This window comes from Lolium perenne, chromosome 1 (genome assembly GCF_019359855.2).
Source record: "Lolium perenne isolate Kyuss_39 chromosome 1, Kyuss_2.0, whole genome shotgun sequence".
NCBI lineage: Eukaryota > Viridiplantae > Streptophyta > Magnoliopsida > Poales > Poaceae > Lolium > Lolium perenne.
Window position 1 is genome coordinate 252,290,138 of NC_067244.2, and position 18,751 is coordinate 252,308,888.

An 18,751-nucleotide genomic window follows, 5' to 3' on the forward strand; every position below is an offset into this window, starting at 1 on the left:
AAATTTATCAGTATCCATAAAAGATTCAATGCATTTATAATCATAATTTATACCTGATTCTCTATCTTTGTCGTTCTCCCATCCTTCAGTATTCTCCTGGATCCGATTAAGAAGGTCCCTTTTAAACTCTTCTTTGTTGCGTGTAAATGATCCAGAACAAGAAGTATCCAGCAAGGTCTTGTCTTGAAAAGAAAGTCTTGCATAGAAATTATCAATGATAACATTACCCGGAAGCTCATGAATGGGGCATTTGAGCATTGAAGACTTCAATCTCCCCCACGCTTGGGAGATACTCTCTCCATCATGAGGCCAAAAATTATATATGCGGTTCCGGTCTTTGTGAATTTCACTTGGAGGATAGAACTTAGAATAAAACCGGGGCACAATATCATTCCATTCAAGAGAATCCCCATCATCCAGTAATTTATACCAATGCGCCGCTTTACCAGACAGCGATATAGAGAATAGTTTCTTCCTCACTTCATCCATAGCAATACCTGCACACTTGAATAAACCGCATAATTCATGTAAGAACAGTAAATGATCTCCAGGATGGACAGTTCCATCACCTGTATAACGGTTATCCACAACATGTTCAATAATTTGCATAGGTATTTTGTATGGAACCTCTTCCTCACCTGGCGCCTCATCCACTACCTTTGCAGTAGTAGTAGATTTTCCAAATAAAAATTCAAGAGAAGATCTCTCCATAATGAATTATAGCGAAAGAGAAATAAAATCAGCACAAACAGTAAAAGTTTCCCTTACCAATTCCACTTACCAATAGTGCTTCACTCCCCGGCAGCGGCGCCAGAAAATAGTCTTGATGACCCACAAGTATAGGGGGTGTATCGTAGTATTTTCGAGAAGTAAGAGTGTCGAACCCAACGAGGAGCAGAAGGTGTCGACAAGCAGTTTCGATGAAGGATTCACTGTAAATGCTCACAGACAAGTATTCAGGGGGTTTTGTTGTAGCAGTTGAATAAAGTACGAGTAAGTAAAGTGCGAGAGTAACAATTGCAGCGAGTGGCACAATCCTTTTTAGCACAAAGGACAAGCCGGTTTGTTTACTTATAATGACCAAACGTTCTTGAGGACACACGGGAATTTAGTCTAGTGCTTTCGCTTCATACAGCCGATTAATCTTCATTGTTTTGATAAGTGTTGTGTGGGTGAACCTATGCTAATGCACCACCCTTCCTAGAACTAATACATACTTGTGATTATACCCCTTGCAAGCATCCGCAACTACAAGAAAGTAATTAAAATAAATCTAACCACAGCCTTAAACTCTGAGATCCTGCTATCCCTCCTGCATCGATATACCAACGGGGGCTTAGGTTTCTGTCACTCCGGCAACCCCGCAATTGGCAAATGAATACAAGATGTATTCCCCTAGGCCCATAAAGGTGAAGTATCATGTAGTCGACGTTCACATGACACCACTAGAAGAATAACACCACAACTTAAATATCATAACATTGAATATTACTCAACCATAATTCACTACTAACATTTAGACTTCACCCATGTCCTCAAGAACTAAACGAACTACTCACGAGACATCATATGGAACATGTTCAGAGGTGATATGATGATGAATAACAATCTGAACATAAACCTTGGTTCAATGGTTTCACTCAATAGCATCAATAACAGGTAGAAATCAATACCGGGAGAGTTTCCCCTATCAAACAATCAAGATCCAACCCAAATTGTTACAGCGGTGACGATGTGCAGCGGTGCAGACGGCGGTGATGATGATGGAGATGATGATGATGGTGATGGAGATGATGTCCAGCTTGATGTCGGTGATGATGGCGTCGATTTCCCCCTCCGGGAGGGAATTTCCCCGGCAGATTTCAGCCTGCCGGAGAGCTCTTTTCTCTCTGGTGTTTTCCGCCCCGCAGAGGCGGCTGTGACTCTTCGCGACTATCCTCTGGAGCTTAGGTTTTCGGGACGAAGATGTACGCGAAGGAGAGGAGGCCAGAGGGGGCTGTGGGCCCCCTCCTCACAGGGCAGCGCGGCCAGGCCTTGGCCCGCGCCGGCCTATGAGGTGGGCCCATGGCGGCCCTCCTCGGCTCCCCCTTCCGGCTCCCTTTGTCTTCTGGAAAAATAGGATTTTTCGTATAATTTCTGTCAATTGTTGATCTTCCGAAATATTGCCTTCTGACGACGCTTTTTCCAGCAGAATCCTGACTCTGGTGCGCAATCCTCCAATAATCATGAAACATGCAAAATAGATGAAATAACATAAGTATCATCTCCAAATATGAAATATATCAATGAATAACAGCAAATTATGATATAAAATAGTGATGCAAAATGGACGTATCAGACGCCAAACTTGTCACCGCGGTACGAGGATGCGCTGCCTCATGGCGGCTTCAATCCCAACACTATGTTCTACTCCCCGACGTACGAGCCATGACCCGATCCGGAGGGCGCCCCTTTCAATGGCCGCAGGGGCCCGCTCAAATTCGACGGCGTCGGTGCTGAGGAGGAGGAGGAGGTGGAGGAGGGGGAGGGGGACGGGGTGGAGTGGGACGAGGTGGAGGACGACGAGGACGAAGAGGGCGGCGACGAAGAGGACGACGAGGGTGTCGGTGAGGATGCCGATGATCTCGTGGAGGTTGACGCGAACGGCGTGAAGAAGAAGAAGAAGAAGGCGTCGGACACAAGAGGCCCCAAGTGGACGGTTCTGGAGGATCAATGTATGTGCGTGTCGTGGGCGACGGTGAGCCATGGCTCCATCATCGGGGCCAACCAAAAATATGGGAAGTATTGAGCAAGGATCAAAGCCGAGTTCGATGAGCGCAAGCTCATCAACAAAAACTACAACACAATGAAGAGGAGCCAAAAGGCAATGTCGACGCGATGGGCTATCATCCAGGCGTCGGTGAACATGTTCCATGGGTACCATCATGACTTAGAGACCATAGGCGACAGCGGCACCGACATCGCCTAACTCGTACGACTCTTTCTTACATAATATGTAGCGCCTACAATGTGTTCGATGAAATGATTGCGCTTTCTTTGGTTAGTTTGACAAGGCCATGGATTTGTACCGGAAGAACTCGGATGGGCATAAGTCGTTCGCGCTAATGCATTGCTATAGCAAGCTCAAGATGAACCACAAATGGAGGTTGACGCGCGTTTCGTTGTCGAAGGGGAAAGACGCCATTGATCTGGATGCGCCGCTGGCAACATCGGCAGGGCACCCTATCGGCAACAAGGCTGCCTTGGCCGACGCTGCGTCGGCCGAGAAGACGTAGGCGTCGCTCACGTAGTGCCTTGTCGAGGTCTCCTCGACCTTGCTCTCCCGCGAAAAAAAGGCCGAGGAAAGGTGGGCGGCGCTGCTCAAGAGGCAAGAGGAGAACATGGAGCTGAAGAAACGCAGGGACGACATGTCCCTGCTGAGAGCGTCGACAAAAGGAATGTCTCCCCGGACGCGGGCGGCGCACAACTTTTTTAAAGGCCAGATCTTTGATGACATCGAAGTCAAAATGGCGGCGACCGAGGCCGAGGCGGCGGCCCAGGAAGTTGCAGCAGCGGCCCCAACCCCTTCTTTTAATTCATCCGTCGGCCTGTAATATGATCGCGCGTCCAGTACTTTGATCGCCGCTACTATGATCGCGGCGACTTTGGCGGACACGATCTCTTTTGAATGCAAACTATTTGAATTCCTTATTGGGATGGCGTTTGGGGGACGCGACTGGGTGCGACGTCCACCAAACGCGGCACGAACAAAACTCGTCCCCAAACCTCGATCCGGCACCGTTTTGGGGGACGCCACTGAAGGTAGGTGCTCTAAGAGCATCTCCAGCCGCGTCCCCCAAAGCGTCCCCCAAACCGCGCCGGATTGAGCGTTTGGGGGACGTGTTTTGTTCGTGCCGCCTTTGGGGGACGTCGCTCCCCAGCCGCGTCCCCCAAACGCCTCCCCCAAACATTTAAAATACTTTTTTTGGCTTTTTTATTTCAATTTCCACAAACTAATACATAATTTGGAATGTGGTTTACACGAAAACATAATTGGGAACGTGGTTTTCCACAAACTAATACGTAGTTTGAACCGTCGTTGACACAAATATAAAATTTTGCAAAGAAACTAAACCTAACTAGGCCGTGCATCGAAGGTTTCCTGTGTTCGCTGCTAAGAAAGAACACTCGAGGGCACACCCAGTCACCTAAACTGGAAAATCCAGCTGGTGACGGTGCCCTTGTTGGTTCTACCGAGGAAGAACAGACAGAGACCTCCGTGCACGTATTCGCTGCGAAGAAACAACACTAGTCGTCCTTCTCGTCGGTGCTGTCGCCGTGGTAGTCCCGGCGGCACCGCGTCTCGTCGAAGACCTTGACGCTCATGTCCCTGTCGCCGAAGTAGGAGAACAGGAGGATGAAGCCGGCTTGGAGGCTGTGGTGCCGCGCGAACTTCTCCCAGCCGATGTTGAGGTACATCTTGCCGCGCGCGTCGTAGATCACGTCGACGATCCACCGGTAGTAGCCGCACGCAGCCTCCCGCAGATGCATCGTGCGCGGGCGATCGTCGCCGGCGACGTAGTCGGCGAAGGAGTCCGGCAGCCTCTGGATGCCGCGCGGGTCGCCCTTGAGGACGAGGACGAACTCGAACCGCACGTCCGGCTCCACGTCCATCTCCGACGATGATGAAGCCGGCGACGTGGAAGGCGACGGCGAGCGTTCAGCTCTGCCGCGGCCACGACCACGACCACGGCCGCGAGGTCGGCCTCCGCCTCTACCGGACATAGCGTCGAGTCTTGTTGAGATGGTGGCGGCTATGGTTTGGGAGAGAGGCGCTAGGGTTTGTGTGTGAGAGGGACGATGAGAGGCGGCCCTTTTATAGGCCGGAGGGAGGCGGGGAGCTTTGGGGGACGCGACTGGAACGCATTTTCTGTCCGGCGCGCCCCAAATCCCTTTGGGAACGCTTTGGAGGACGCGGGTGGAGATGCTGTAATAATACTAACAAGGAGCATGTTTTTTCTTTCATGTGCCATCGCAAAGCTTGTTTGGTCCAGATTGCAGCAGCAGGTGGTTGAGATTTGTATGTTGCGCGCGCCGACCAGCTATCACATTCACAGGAGCCGATCGAGGCCCCATCTGATCCGGTGCCGTGGACGCGGCCAATGCACGGCACCGTCGGCCGCCCCACCTCGTGGCCCGGGTTGCCTGCCATGCCACGTGGCTCCCTGTCACCGCGAGCTCATCGATTACTCACGCACGCGCTCCTACCTCCATCCCGTGGCATCACTCCAGTTCCGGAAGGCCAGACAAACTTCCTTCCAGAGACACCACCACCTCACATCACATCACATCACATCGCATCACCGGCGAGGAGGCCAGCTCCGCTCCGACGAGCCCGCTCGCTCGCCATGTCCATCTCTCTGCGCCTCGCGCTCCCCACGGCCCGTCCCGCGCCCCCGCTGCGGCCGCGGGCGCGGAATGCGGGCTGCGCCCCCGCCCCGCCCGCCTCCGCCCTGCGGACCGACGCGCTCAGGTGGGGTTTCGCGCGCGTCCGCTCGCTTTCCGTCTGATTCGCTGACCCACCACGCCGCCGTCATGTCTGTGCAGGGGATGCGCCTCGCTGCCGTTCAAGCAGCAGCCCGCGGGCGCGGCGCGGCCGTGCCGCCGCCGCGGCTCCGCCGCCGTGTGCCACGCGTCCGCCTACCTCAGCCCGCCCACCATGCAGTGGGTCTCCGCCGCGGCCGCAGCGTGAGTGCCTCCATCTCTCCCTCGCATCGCATCGCCGCACCCCGTCCCTCTCTCTCTCTGTAGCGCGTACGATTTCCCCCTACAAAGGCACGAGCCTTTCCGGGATTCCAACCTGTTCCTGCTTTTGCCTATGATGAGAAGGCCGTGAATCGCGCAGGTGTTGGTTGGAAACTGGTGTCAGTTTGTAAGATGCTCGATCCTGCCATAGCTTGTTTTTCAATCTGCCAACGTTGATTGTTCAGAATCGAGAGACACTTACCACAGCCCCTCTGGATTTCTCGATAAATGGCCATGTGCCAGTCCCTTTACAGCGGTTAAAAAGTACTCCATCATGTCATCCCACAGGACTAGGTGTCTAGGAGTCTTCAGAACTACATTTGTATACTACTTCACAAGCACTCCATACTGGGCTGCAATGACCAATGGTATCAGATTTTCAGTCTGTTTACTACAACTCCAACATAGGATCGTGTGTTTAATAGGAGCACCAGTTCAGATCGCAGCACAGTGTATGGGTTTCATGATAAAGTTTGACTTATGTATAGCTTGTACGGACAAATTCACCCCAACATACAAAGGCGGAGACAGGCCCCAGGCAACACGGGCCATGGCCTTCCTAGCAGGGTTATATTCCTAATTTTGGCCCGGGGCGTAGCCCAGCCCAGCCCAGTTTTGGATGAATTTTGTCACCGTTTAGCCCAGATGAGAAGGCACGCACTCAACTTTGCACGCACTGACTCGTTCAGGCTCCATGCTCCATCCGCCAGGCGAACCGAGAACAAGCATGAACCGAGAACTCGTATTGGTTATACAACTTAGAGCATCTCTAACAGAGCCCGTAAATCCCGCCGAACTCGTATTGATAAAGTTTGACTTATGTATAGCTTGTACGGACAAATTCACCCCAACATGGCAACATATATGTTACAGTCACGTTAAGTCTGGATGTTCAAAACAAATTACAGGACGCTCTAGTCTTTTCACATCATGCTACTCAGGGTTTTGTCCAATTGGTCACTTGCTTAGCTTGCAGTGGAGCTGTCATATAGTAGTATCTACTTATGCTTCTAATCTGTCATAACTTACTAGGCCATCCATGCTGCGACGAGGACAGTTGTCATGATTTTTTGTTTAAATAATCTTGCTTCAGAAATTTGATGAGTAAATGGAGCTGTTTAGGTCATGGCTCACTCTTGTATTAAAACCAAAAAAGTAACAAGAAGATAAATTGCTCGGAAATTCACCTTCTGCTAGTCACCCTGTGATATTTTTATTGTACATTTTATTTTGTTTTGTCGTGAATTAATTGAGACTGTGTTAAATGAGTACGTGGTATATATAACATTCCAGTACCCTCAATGATTATTACTTAAGCACTTATTTGTTACCCCTATTTTTCCTTATGCAGAGTACTATTTCTTGCTAAAGGCACAGGCATACACAAACCCTTCCTCGTGCCATTGTTTGCTCTGCAAGCACCTACCAGTGTAATCTCATGGATCAAGTAAGATGCTGCTGTTTGGTGCAAATAATTATCTAACACCTTCCTTTGTAACCTTTTGCCCACTATCGAAATGAATATAGCAGCTCTCCTGCTGTTATTAAAAACGAATCTGACGCCTTTCCCCTTTGTTTGTAATGTATATTGTATTTCTATTCGTTCTTACACACGAATACTCTCTGTTGTCCTACTTCTATGATGTTCTTAGGAGTGAATATGGACTGTGGACTGCTTTTCTTGCACTTTTGGTGCGGTTGTTCTTCTCCGTTCCAGGTAGAGTAGCACAGAAGATCCATATGTCCTGCTTAACATCAAGTAGTAGGATGCCCGATGAGACATGATGAAACTGATGTATGTTACTTATGCACGTGCATCTGTCTAATGCAGGTGACCTGGAGCTTCCACTTTCGACAATGCTACTTGTCAGCGTTGCACCTTACCAGGTGATGGATCTGAGGTATGAAACATTCCCCCTTGTCTTGACTAGCTCTGCTGCTAATGCTGCGTCTTTTAGGATCTTAGTTTTTCCGTTTATGTCCCGGTCGTTACTTTTTCCCTCATTTGCTCGATCCCTACTTCCGATCTACAGGGGAACTCAAGGTGGCGCGATAGTGTCTTTGGCACTCACCGCATATCTCGCTTTCCAGCACTTTACCAGGACTGGAGGAATAGGAAAAGCATTCGATCAAGGATCTATAATCGCAACTGTGGCCATCATCTGCATCACGGTTATCAACGTGATCCTGCTGTTGCCGCTGTTCTGAGCTACCAAGAACTGTTCACCCCTCGTTGTAGGTGTCGACTGTCGAGGGGTATATTAGGAGATACTCAAGTCAAGAGTGCAGATACAAATAAATAAAACCTTTGTAGTGCATCATCCTATCAGACTTTCTTGGTTGGTATATGTTATAACTAATAAGAATGTTCTGTAAGTTGTGGCTTGGCTGATATATATCTTCATGTATGGTATGTCTTGCCCAGTTGCTGTGTGATCAGGTATTAGTGTTCAGTGCTCTCTGGTAGCTAGTTTGTCTCTCCTTTGTCGATCCTCTTGGTTCAACTATGCACCAAACTTTTGGTATCTAGCAGATTGTTTACGCACAACAGAGTTGCGGAGCTAGGGATGTTTTAATCTTGGATTTTTGGTTAATTACAATTTAGCAGTAATATGTTATATTTGCCCAAACAGAAGCAACTCTGCTTTCTTGTCGACTTGAGGTACAAATCAAATGGGGGAAACGGGAGAACAAAAATGGATGAAAAAGGACAACATGATTCCTCATGAAGCAGAAAAAAGTCTGCAAATCGAAGACCCGTTGAATAATAATGCACATAAGTAAAAATCCTGACGACGAATATCATGTCATGCTGTAGCCCATTTTCTTCAGTAAGTAAAGATAATTTTCAATGGAATAGGAATTATTCCATTATCTGGGCAAACCATCTGCACCAGTTTTGTGTAACTTTCCAGTATCTTCACTGATTATTGTTTGAGCACTTGTGTATTTACTCTTTTGCCTTTTGCAGTGTGCTATTGCTTGCTGAAGCCACAGGCATACACAAGTCCTTCCTTGTGCCATTGTTTGCTCTGCAAGCACCTCCCGGTGTAATCTCATGGATCAAGTAAGATGCTGCTATCTGGTGCAAATAGTTATCTGATAATAGCTTATCCCACTTTGGTTGCCATATGTAATGCATGTTAATTACTCCCTTTAGCCCTACTTATGGAGCATTATGGTATCAATTCGTAATGTTAGGAGTGAATATGGACCGTGGACTGCTTTTCTCGCGCTTTTGGTGCGTTTGTTCTTCCCCCTTCCAGGTAGAGTAGTAACAAGGGAGATCCATACATCCTGCTAAATAATCAATGAGACATGGAGCAGAGATATGCTAATGATGCACTTGCATCTGTCATTGCAGGTGAACTGGAGCTTCCACTGTTGACGATGCTACTTGTCAGTGTTGCTCCTTACCAGGTGATGAACCTGAGGTATGAAACATTCCCGCGGTTCTTAAAGCAAGACCTGGGTTCTACTTCTACTACTGCATCCGTTAGGGTCCCACTTTTTCAGTTCATCTCCCGTTTGTTACTCTTTTGCTCATTCGCTCTGATCCCTACTTCCTATCTACAGGGGAACTCAAGGTGGCGCGATAGTGTCTTTGGCCATAGCTGCGTATCTCGCGTTCCAGCACTTCACCCGGACAGGAGGAATAGGAAAAGCCTTCGTTCAGGGATCGATAATCGCGACCTTGGCTATAACCTGCATCACGGTTATCAACGTGATCCTGCTGTTCTGAGCTGCCAAGCAGCCAAGCAGGAGCTACTCAAGTCTAGAATGCAGATAAAGAAATTAAACCCTGTAGTGCGTCATCATATCCGGCTCACTAGCTCTGTATATCTTAATAGGACTTAAGAATGATCAGTGAGTTGTGGCATGGCTGATATATATGTTCATGTGTGGTATGACTTTCCCAGTAGTTGTGCGATACAGTACTAGTGGTGTTCAGTGCTCCCTGATAATCTGTTTCTCTCCGCTTTGTTGATCCTCTTGGTTCAACTTTGCGCCAAATTTTTGGCAACGACGGATCTATGCAGATTGTTCACCCACGACAGTATCTCACAGTTAGGAAGGTTTTAACTTTAGATTATTGGTTCATTACAACTTGGTAGTAATCGCTTGTATTTGACAAAACAGAAGCAGCTTTGCTTTCTGGTCGACTTAAGGTACAAATCGTATGGGAAACGAGAGAAGAGAAACGGATGAAAAAAATGACAACATGACTCCCGAAGCAGAAAAAAAGTCTGGAAATCGAGGACACGTTGAATAATAATGCAGATAAGTAAAATCCTGATGATGAATATCATGTCACGCCTTAGCCCATTTTATTCAGTAAATAAAGATGTTTATCGATGGAATATGAATTATCCCGTTATCTTGGCAAACCATCCACACCACAGGTGCATGTGGATGATTGATTGGTGTAACTTTCAACTTTCTTCAGTGATTATTGTTCGAGCACTTATTTATCTACTCTTTTGCCTTTTGCAATGTGCCATTGCTTGCTGAAATGCTCAAGGCATAGGCTACACAAATTCTTCCTTGTACCATTGTTTGCCCTGCAAGCACCTACCATATTTTTACCTTAGTATTCCCTTGGTTTCGTAATTCTTGTCGTTGTTTTGGTTCAAATCAAACTTAAACTAAAACTAAGACAGAAAAAAATATGGAAAAAGGTACATCGTAATAAGACTAATAATGTTCGTGTGAGTTGTGGCATGGATAATGTGCATGGTATGGTTTGCCCATGTGATAGTACAAAAATATGCAGTGTTGGTGTTCCCTAATAGTTTTTTTTACAATCAATAGCACATATTTTAAAGTATTAAATAGTACACAGTAGAGATGCATGAGCCGTGTACAGCGACTACGAAATAATGTCCAAAAAAGGAGCAAATCTTTGAGGTATTCAAACTCTTTCTTCTTCCAAGACGCGATCTTGTACTTTTCTCAAGGCAGTGATAGAAAAATGAAACATGTGTCAATCCAAAGACATGTAAACCCTAAACCCTAACCACAGAGCAGTCCCGTTCTCTACGACAATATTGCACATGTAGGAAACTTTTAAGTTGATTTATGGTCCATTACAATTTGGTAGTAATAATACTTATATTTGATAAGACGGCAGGAACTCGACATTAGGTACAATCAGATGGGTGGAAATGTGAGAACAAAAAAAAGATGAAAAAAGAACAACATGATTCCCTCGTGAAGCAGAAAAGTTTGGCAAAGGAGCAGCCCTTGAATAATATAATAATACTGCACAAAGATAAAAATAAATATATTGCAAGGAATGTCCTGTCAGGATGTAGCTCATTTTCTCATCAATAAATAAAAAAACAAAGATAGAATTTGGTCTTGGTGACAGATCGAATCAGATTCAGATCACTGCTCTCCACTCGCAGCCAAAACCAGTCTCCTCCACCGTCCCTCACATTCCTTCCCTGATTCCTCTTCATCTCCCACACCCTATGCGCCGTGCCACCGCCGTGCCCTAGAGCTCCCCGCCGCCGCGACCTCCGCCGCCCAGCCTCACCGCCGCCCACGCGCGTCGCCGCCGCCACATCGCGACCCCGCTGCCTCCGCCCCGCCCCGCCCCGTTCCGAGGTACGCGCTCCAGCTAAACCCTCACTGGCGCCCGCGGATTCCAGGGGGCACCACCTAGATCCGCCCCCGTTAGGCCTCGGACGAGGCGAGCCATGAATGATGCGGGGAGGTAGAACGAGTTGCGGGCTTTGACGCCGCCATGGTTTACAACTTCTCCTGCTTATTACTGCTTGATTGATGCCGTGGGCGTGTAACCAAGCCGCGCTCTCGCGTACGACGGCTGATTGTCCCGTGTCCTGCGCGCAGCATGGGGAGAATCGCTTGTTAGTTGCCCCTTTTTGTTCGCAAAGTCACGCTACAAGCATCTTCTAGGGCGGCTCTGCTTTGATCTCAAATCGAAAATGGACACCTTACCTGCGTATTTTTTAGTCGAACAAGGCTGGTTCGACAAGTAGATCTCGGTGGGGCCTACTGTTGTAGAACGACTGCTCTGCATTGAGTGTAATTCTTGTGGTTCCTTGGCTTGATTTTTTCTTATAGTTGCTCTGACCGAACGGTACTTTGCAATCATGTGGTCTTTTCCATCAAGGATAACATCTTACCTAGTACTACTGGGAATGCAATTTGGGCGATCATAAATTTTTGTTAGCTGTGGATGTTTGAACAGAATTACAGCTCAGAGTTTGATCCGTCTCATATGCAGTACAAAACTTTGTCTGTGCCCGCAAAGTAACTAAATCCTTGACTGTAAATAGGAAACACAATCACTCGTGATATATGATGGTTGATTCCTCGTGCTTCTGTGTTATCTAAGCAACATGCGGGAAAATCACTTTAGTCGCGCCATTTGTTGTTAAGGTATGCCATGATAATCTGCTACTCCCTACGGCCCTTGGCGCATATTCAATTAATCTATAGAGATTTTAGGCAACATTTTGCCGACAATTAATTTGGATATGAGTACCAATTTTGTAGAAGATGCTGCCATAAACATCTTTAGGGTTGTGCTATGATCTCAGTTCAGCAAGGAATATGGATGCCTACTTGCATTTTTTGCTCAAATCAAAGCTGATTTTGACAAGCAGATCTTTGTGGGCCCATTTTAGAACAACTACGCTATATTGAGTATAACTATTTTTGCTCTTTGGCCTGATCTTTTTTTTTTTATGGTTGCACTGACTGAACATTACTTTTAGATCATGTTGTTTTTCTAGTAAGGACAACATCATACCTTGTTGCTGGGGATACAATTTGGGTTATCATAGACTTCCATAACTGAGGATATTGCAATAGAATTACAGCCCAGAGTTTGATATGTTGTGTATATAGTAGAAAACGTTGTCCATGCCGGCAAACTAACTAATTGATTGGAACAAAGAAAACTCATTCTCTTCTGTGTATGCCTTATTGCAGTTTTATCCACGGGGTTGTGTGGTAGGTCATATGTGACAAGTCATTGCAGGGCTTTATGTTGTTTAGCAATTTTTATTTTCCATAGAGTAGTAATCATCGGCTATGCATTTATCCGTATTATCTTTGAGTACTTTATTGGAGTTCTTGGAAAAACTTATGGACATTTATAAAATCCAGGTTGAGTGCCTTCATCCAGTCCTGTCAAGTACAGTAACCTTGTTCAAAACATTGCCACTTTTGCAGTTTTGTCCCACTCCCAGTACATGACCAAGCAATAATGTTGGTGCACGATATGATAGTATATACCAGTTTTAGGTTTATGTTAGACCTAGAACTTACTTCTGCAAGATCGGTTAAAATTGAGACACCTCCTGGCTGTTTTGCATAGTTTTACCTACCTCTCCACTTTTTCAATATAATTTTGTCTATGTCTTTTACATTGATTCCTTAGCAGTTAGTTACTTACGTGAAAATGTTCCTAGTACAGCTACATTATGGTTCAAATGTGAACATATTTTCCAGAATATCTTTAGATTTTCTCTCCAATTTGTATATGCCCTAGCGTGTTTTATGGCTACTAGTTTTGATGGCATTGGGATAAATTATCTGAGAAGAGATATATCTTCTTGTAGCTTGTTTGAGCATCTGTGCGTGCAATATGTCGGGGACTCCATCTGATGATATGACTGGTCAAGTGAGGCCTGAAGGAGATGTTCCGGATGTGAAAGTGGAAACTGCCGACCAGAATAAAGTAAATGAGATGCCTTCACCACAGGAAGAGGTATCATATTTTGCTAACAAGTTTAATGCTTAACCTCTAGCATTTTTGTATCCTTGCCTGTTTTCAATGTTTGATTTAGCCAATTGAGCTTCCACTGTAAGACTATTGAAATTATATCCATAAGCACAATTCAACTTAAAGTGAGCATTTGCAGGAAGCAGTAATCAAGAAAAAGTATGGAGGGGTACTGCCCAAAAAGTCACCACTTATATCCAAGGTATCACCGCCTTAGTATATTACAGTACCTGTTGGACATAATACAATATACGCTATCTATCTAAATGTCCGAAGAACTAAGGGAAGTTAATTTAAATTTGGACACACATACAACTTACATGATATACGTAAGCAGTCAGGTATATCTATTTTATTCTCACCTGTGCTAAAATGTCTATCAGGACCATGAGAGGGCTTACTTTGATTCTGCTGATTGGGCTCTGGGGAAGGTATTGTACTGTTATTTTGGAAAGCTAAAACTGGTTTTGGGAGAGTAATTCAGCTCAGCTCTTACACAATCTCGCCAGCTGATGGTTTGTTTCCTGCAGCAAGGAGGACATCCTCAAAAACCTAAAGGACCGCTTGAAGCACTTCGACCAAAATTACAGGTGCCAAAACTGACCCTGGTTGTTTGTGAGAATGCACATACCTTGTAGGAGTCTTTGCTTGTGAAGCCGATGTCCTTTTGCTATCAAATGTGGTACCAGCAATTATGAAATTAACTTGCATGTGGCATGGAATTCATTTGGTGCTTACATCTTCCTCATTCCTGAAATGTTCTTGCAGCCTACTCAACAGCAAGCCCGTTCACGCCGATTTCTCCACGCATCTGCTGACGGTGAAGGTACTTCATATTACAACATGCTGCGCAAACACAGTCCAGCACATTCATTTTCTCATCATCACAAGCATTTTTTTTTTGTCTTGCAGAGGGTGCCAACTCGCCTACTGAGGCTACGAGCCAGAACCAGGATTCCACCGAGACTGAGGACAAGGCCGAGACCAAGGAATGAGTAGACAATGAGAAGCTCCTTGTTTCTTTTTTGAACGGAACCCTGCCATTTGCTACGCCCATGCCGTTTTGTTGCTGCAGTAATAATAAGTAACCCAACGCATGTAATGCTCGCTGAATTTTGAACCGCGCCGCAGACATTGCCGTATCTACCGCACTACGCCGTTCCGTGGTTGATGGCCTGTAACAATTCGGTATGGAACTGGGAACATTATGTCTCACCGAGTGTCCGAGCGGACAGAATAAAAATTTGAGAGCCTGAGACTTATTCCTTGTGGTGCCGCTGATGCGATAGACCCAGATTTTGTTACAACTACCTGAAGTGCTGCATGTTACTACTACTGGTGTCTTGCTGAACCGTCTACCGTCTATGTCTCCGTTTCTTTAGGTTGTCTACTTATTTGAGTTTCATATGAAAGAGGAATCTTGTATTTTTTTTTTTTGGAGTATTGGAGAATTACGCTCTTTAGGACCCTAGATGGTTTATGGATTTGCGGAGTTAGGAACATGTTGATGACACGATTTTGATACACAGTCGAAAGCGAAAAAATAAACTAGTGAACGATTCATCTGGACTTTTAATAAGCAATGCTAGTCCCCTGAAATTTGGGTGAAATTTAGGCGACATGGCGCAATGTTCTTTTCTTTGAGAAAAACTTCTTTTTACATGTTTTTGAGATAATAAATAAACATAGTGCAATTTTAAGAGATGTGATGCCATACGTGATGATTTCTTTGACGGGCCGAAATCGGACGCTGATATGTCGGTCCTGAGAGCACACGCCGACATGTGGGCCACACGTCCCCTTTTTAAGTGTTACAAAATATATGATTCCTTTACCCAAACCCTAAAAGCCCCTTCGTCCCAACAAACCCTAACCCACCCTTTGCGCCGCCACCTCCTCCAAACTCCAGCTTCCCGATCCAATCCGCCACCGCAACCATGGGCTTCGACGTCGGCGTCGTCCCCTTCAACCCCGACGGCTGGGGCCCTCCCGAGACCCCGGCCGCGCCGCCGCTCCTCGGCGGCGCCGTCGCCACCGCCTCCATCCCCTTCGCGCCCTTCTCCCGCTCCGACAAGCTGGGCCGCATCGCCGACTGGACCCGCAACCCTGGCCACCCCGGCGCGCACGCCGCCGCCTCGCGCGATTCCATCTTCGACTTCTCCTCCGCCGACGACTCCCTCGCCGCCGCCGCCGAGGACTCCTCCTTCAGCCTCGTCGACGCCAAGCCGCCGCCGCGCCACCCGCGCTTCGGCCCCAAGTGGCGCTTCAACCAGCGCCCGCAGCTGCCCCAGCGCCGCGACGAGGAGGTCGAGGCCAAGCGCCGCGAGGCCGAGAAGGAGCGCGCCCGCCGCGAGCGCCACTACCAGAACCACCGCTCCCACCACCACCAGGGCTTCCGCGGCAACCAGGCCTCCCAGGCCAAGCCCTCGGTCGACATCCAGCCCGACTGGACCATGCTCGAGCAGATCCCCTTCGCCAACTTCACCAAGCTCTCCTTCGCCGTCAACGACCAGCCCGAGGACCTCCTCGTCTGCGGCGCCGTCGAGTCCTACGACCGCACCTACGACCGCGTCAACCCCAAGACCCAGCGCCGCCTCGAGCGCTTCAAGAACCGCCACTTCTTCAAGATCACCACCACCGACGACCCCGTCATCCGCCGCCTCGCCGAGGAGGACAAGGCCACCGTCTTCGCCACCGATGCCATCCTCGCCGCGCTCATGTGCACGCCACGCAGCATCCTCTCCTGGGACATCGTCGTGCAGCGCGTCGGCAACAAGCTCTTCTTCGACAAGCGTGATGGCGCGCAGCTCGATCTGCTCACTGTCAACGAGACTGCGCAGGAGCAGCTCCCGGAGAACAAGGACGACATCAACTCGGCGCCGTCGCTTGCTGTCGAGGCCACCTACATCAACCAGAACTTCTCGCAGCAGGTGCTGGTCCGCGACGGCGAGAAGGTTACCTTTGATGAGCCTAACCCGTTTGCAACTGAGAATGAGGAGGCCGCATCTGTTTGCTACCGCTACCGCCGCTGGAAGCTGGACGACAGTATCAGCATCATTGCTCGCTGTGAGGTGCATGCTGCCAGCGTTGATCCCAGCGGTGCTCGCCAGTTCCTGACGCTCAATGCGCTCAATGAGTTTGATCCTAAGATTACTGGTGTGGACTGGAAGCAGAAGCTTGAGAGCCAGCGTGGTGCCGTGCTCGCCACGGAGCTCAAGAACAATGCCAACAAACTTGCTCGCTGGACAGCCCAGGCCTTGCTTTCTGGTGCTGACATGATGAAGCTGGGCTATGTGTCGCGTGTGCAGCCCCGTGACCACTTCAACCACTCCATTCTCACTGTCATGGGGTACAAGCCAAGGGATTTCGCTGCCCAGATCAACCTCAACACTGCAAACATGTGGGGGATTGTCAAGTCACTCGTCGACATATGCATGAAGTTTGAGGAGGGCAAGTATGTGCTTGTCAAGGATCCTGCAAAGCCACAGCTCAGGATCTACCAGGTCCCGAATGATGCATTTGAGAATGATTATGTTGAAGAGCCACTTCCAGAGGAGGAGCAGGTTCGCCCAGCTACAGATGATGTCGACCTTACTGCTGAGGAGATGGATGCTGCTGCAGAGGCAGAGGCAAATAAAGCTGCTACTCCTGGTGGTCAGGGTGAGAAGAGTGCAGAAACTACTGTTGCTTGAAGGGCATAATGGGTTATCTTGCTTTATCTAGATATGTCTTTTCTGGGTTTTTTTTTATCTGTTTCGATCAATTAAAGAGTTGAACTGCCTGCTATTGGCACTGTGGTCATGTTTTGGTCTATGAGAAACCTGTTACTCTTATTTCTCTTGCTTACATGTGCTAAGTTCGTTACCTGTCACTTTGGATTAGTGAATATGCTGGTAGATTGATATCATATAATTTTTTATGTTGTTGATCTACTATGTCTACATTTGATCCACTGTATGCTGTTTGCTGTAACATCTGTTTTTATACAAATGCTTCATGAATAACTTGTGGTGCTTAATTAATAACTTCAGATTATGACGAGTTGTCTTACAGTTTACCCTGGCCTGTTGGCAATGGTCTAAATCTGTTGTTGCTGGTTCATTCTAAGTTTAGGGCTACAACCTTTGAAACAGATAGATAGACCATGGATAAATTGACCTCATCTAGTTTTGCATCTACCGTTTTGCCACCTATAGCGCATATTTATTGCTTATTCAGTCTGTAGTTTGCATCTCACTTTGATTCTTGTTGCGTTTTGAATTGGATGGATTTGGCAGCTCTTGAGATCAGGCTTTCAGTGCCCAATCCTCTGTACTTCCTCCAGTTCACAGAAGCAAGTAGATTGGGGTTATGTGCTGTCAAGCATTACAAAGTTTTGATGGATTAAAGAGTTGAACTGTCTGCTGTCGATACAGTAGTCTTATTTTGGTCTATGAGAATCTGTTTACTATTAATTTTCGTGCTTAGCACCTGTTATTTTGGATTAATGACTATGCTGGTAGTTTAATTTGAATATCATTATCTGTGGATATCTACTCTGTCAATGTTTGAGCCTCTGTGTATTCCTTAATATCTGATTTTTAAGCTTGCCTGGCGCTTAGTAACTTAAGATTAAGCTGAGTTGTCTTGATGTTTACATTGCCATTGGCCTGAATCTGTTGCTGCTGGGTTGTCCTATTTGCAGAGTGAGAGTGAGAGTGCTTTCAGTCCAGTCCTTTTGTTCGCTAAGTTTACTGTTGCATCCTTTCCATACAAGCCAAACTTGGATTTCACTACCATCGAACTATCTGGCAAGTCACACTCTATATACGTGTTCTTCGAATAGATGGATCGAGTCCATCAAGTTGTTCCTCTCCAACGTTGTAACTTGACTGTCTATAATTTCCATCTCATTGTTATACTTGTGGGATTTTGAAATGAATTTTAAGGATTTGGTAACACTCTGAGACAAGGTTACAATATATATATCCTAGAATCCTATTTCCTGCTATTGATAGTGGTCTTGTTTGGTCTATGAGATGTTCTAACCTATCAGATTTTTTTGGATTAATGACTATGCCGATAGTTTAATACTATCATTCTGTGTGGTTGATGTACTATGTCTGTGTGTTTGATCCACTTGTGTGTATGCTTTAACATCTGTTTTGTACAAATGCATCACGCGTGCCTTATGGTGCCAAGTAACTTAGATTACGCTGAGTAGCCTTA

General features: G+C 47.0%; 1 protein-coding gene across 1 annotated transcript; it reads left to right on the forward strand.

Annotated features, from left to right (window-relative positions):
• The first annotated feature begins 5,108 nt into the window (after positions 1-5,108).
• LOC127339795 (eukaryotic translation initiation factor 3 subunit D) lies at positions 5,109-17,376 on the forward strand. The gene is made up of 15 exons (XM_051365610.1): positions 5,109-5,512; positions 5,587-5,727; positions 7,136-7,231; positions 7,437-7,501; positions 7,616-7,685; positions 8,756-8,851; positions 8,986-9,050; positions 9,149-9,218; positions 13,390-13,528; positions 13,683-13,745; positions 13,927-13,974; positions 14,074-14,133; positions 14,312-14,369; positions 14,456-14,537; positions 15,375-17,376. Exons 1-15 carry the CDS (start codon positions 5,142-5,144, stop codon positions 17,233-17,235), a joined length of 3,285 nt encoding a protein of 1,094 aa, XP_051221570.1. The 5' UTR covers positions 5,109-5,141; the 3' UTR covers positions 17,236-17,376.
• Positions 17,377-18,751: the final 1,375 nt, after the last annotated feature.

Excerpts from the sequence above, each read along its gene's own strand:
- LOC127339795 (XM_051365610.1), top strand. The coding sequence starts at position 5,142 with ATGCACGGCACCGTCGGCCGCCCCACCTCGTGGCCCGGGTTGCCTGCC. Across the intron at positions 5,728-7,135 it reads GTCTCCGCCGCGGCCGCAGC|AGTACTATTTCTTGCTAAAG; the intron begins GTGAGTGCCTCC and ends TTCCTTATGCAG. Across the intron at positions 14,134-14,311 it reads CACTTCGACCAAAATTACAG|CCTACTCAACAGCAAGCCCG; the intron begins GTGCCAAAACTG and ends ATGTTCTTGCAG.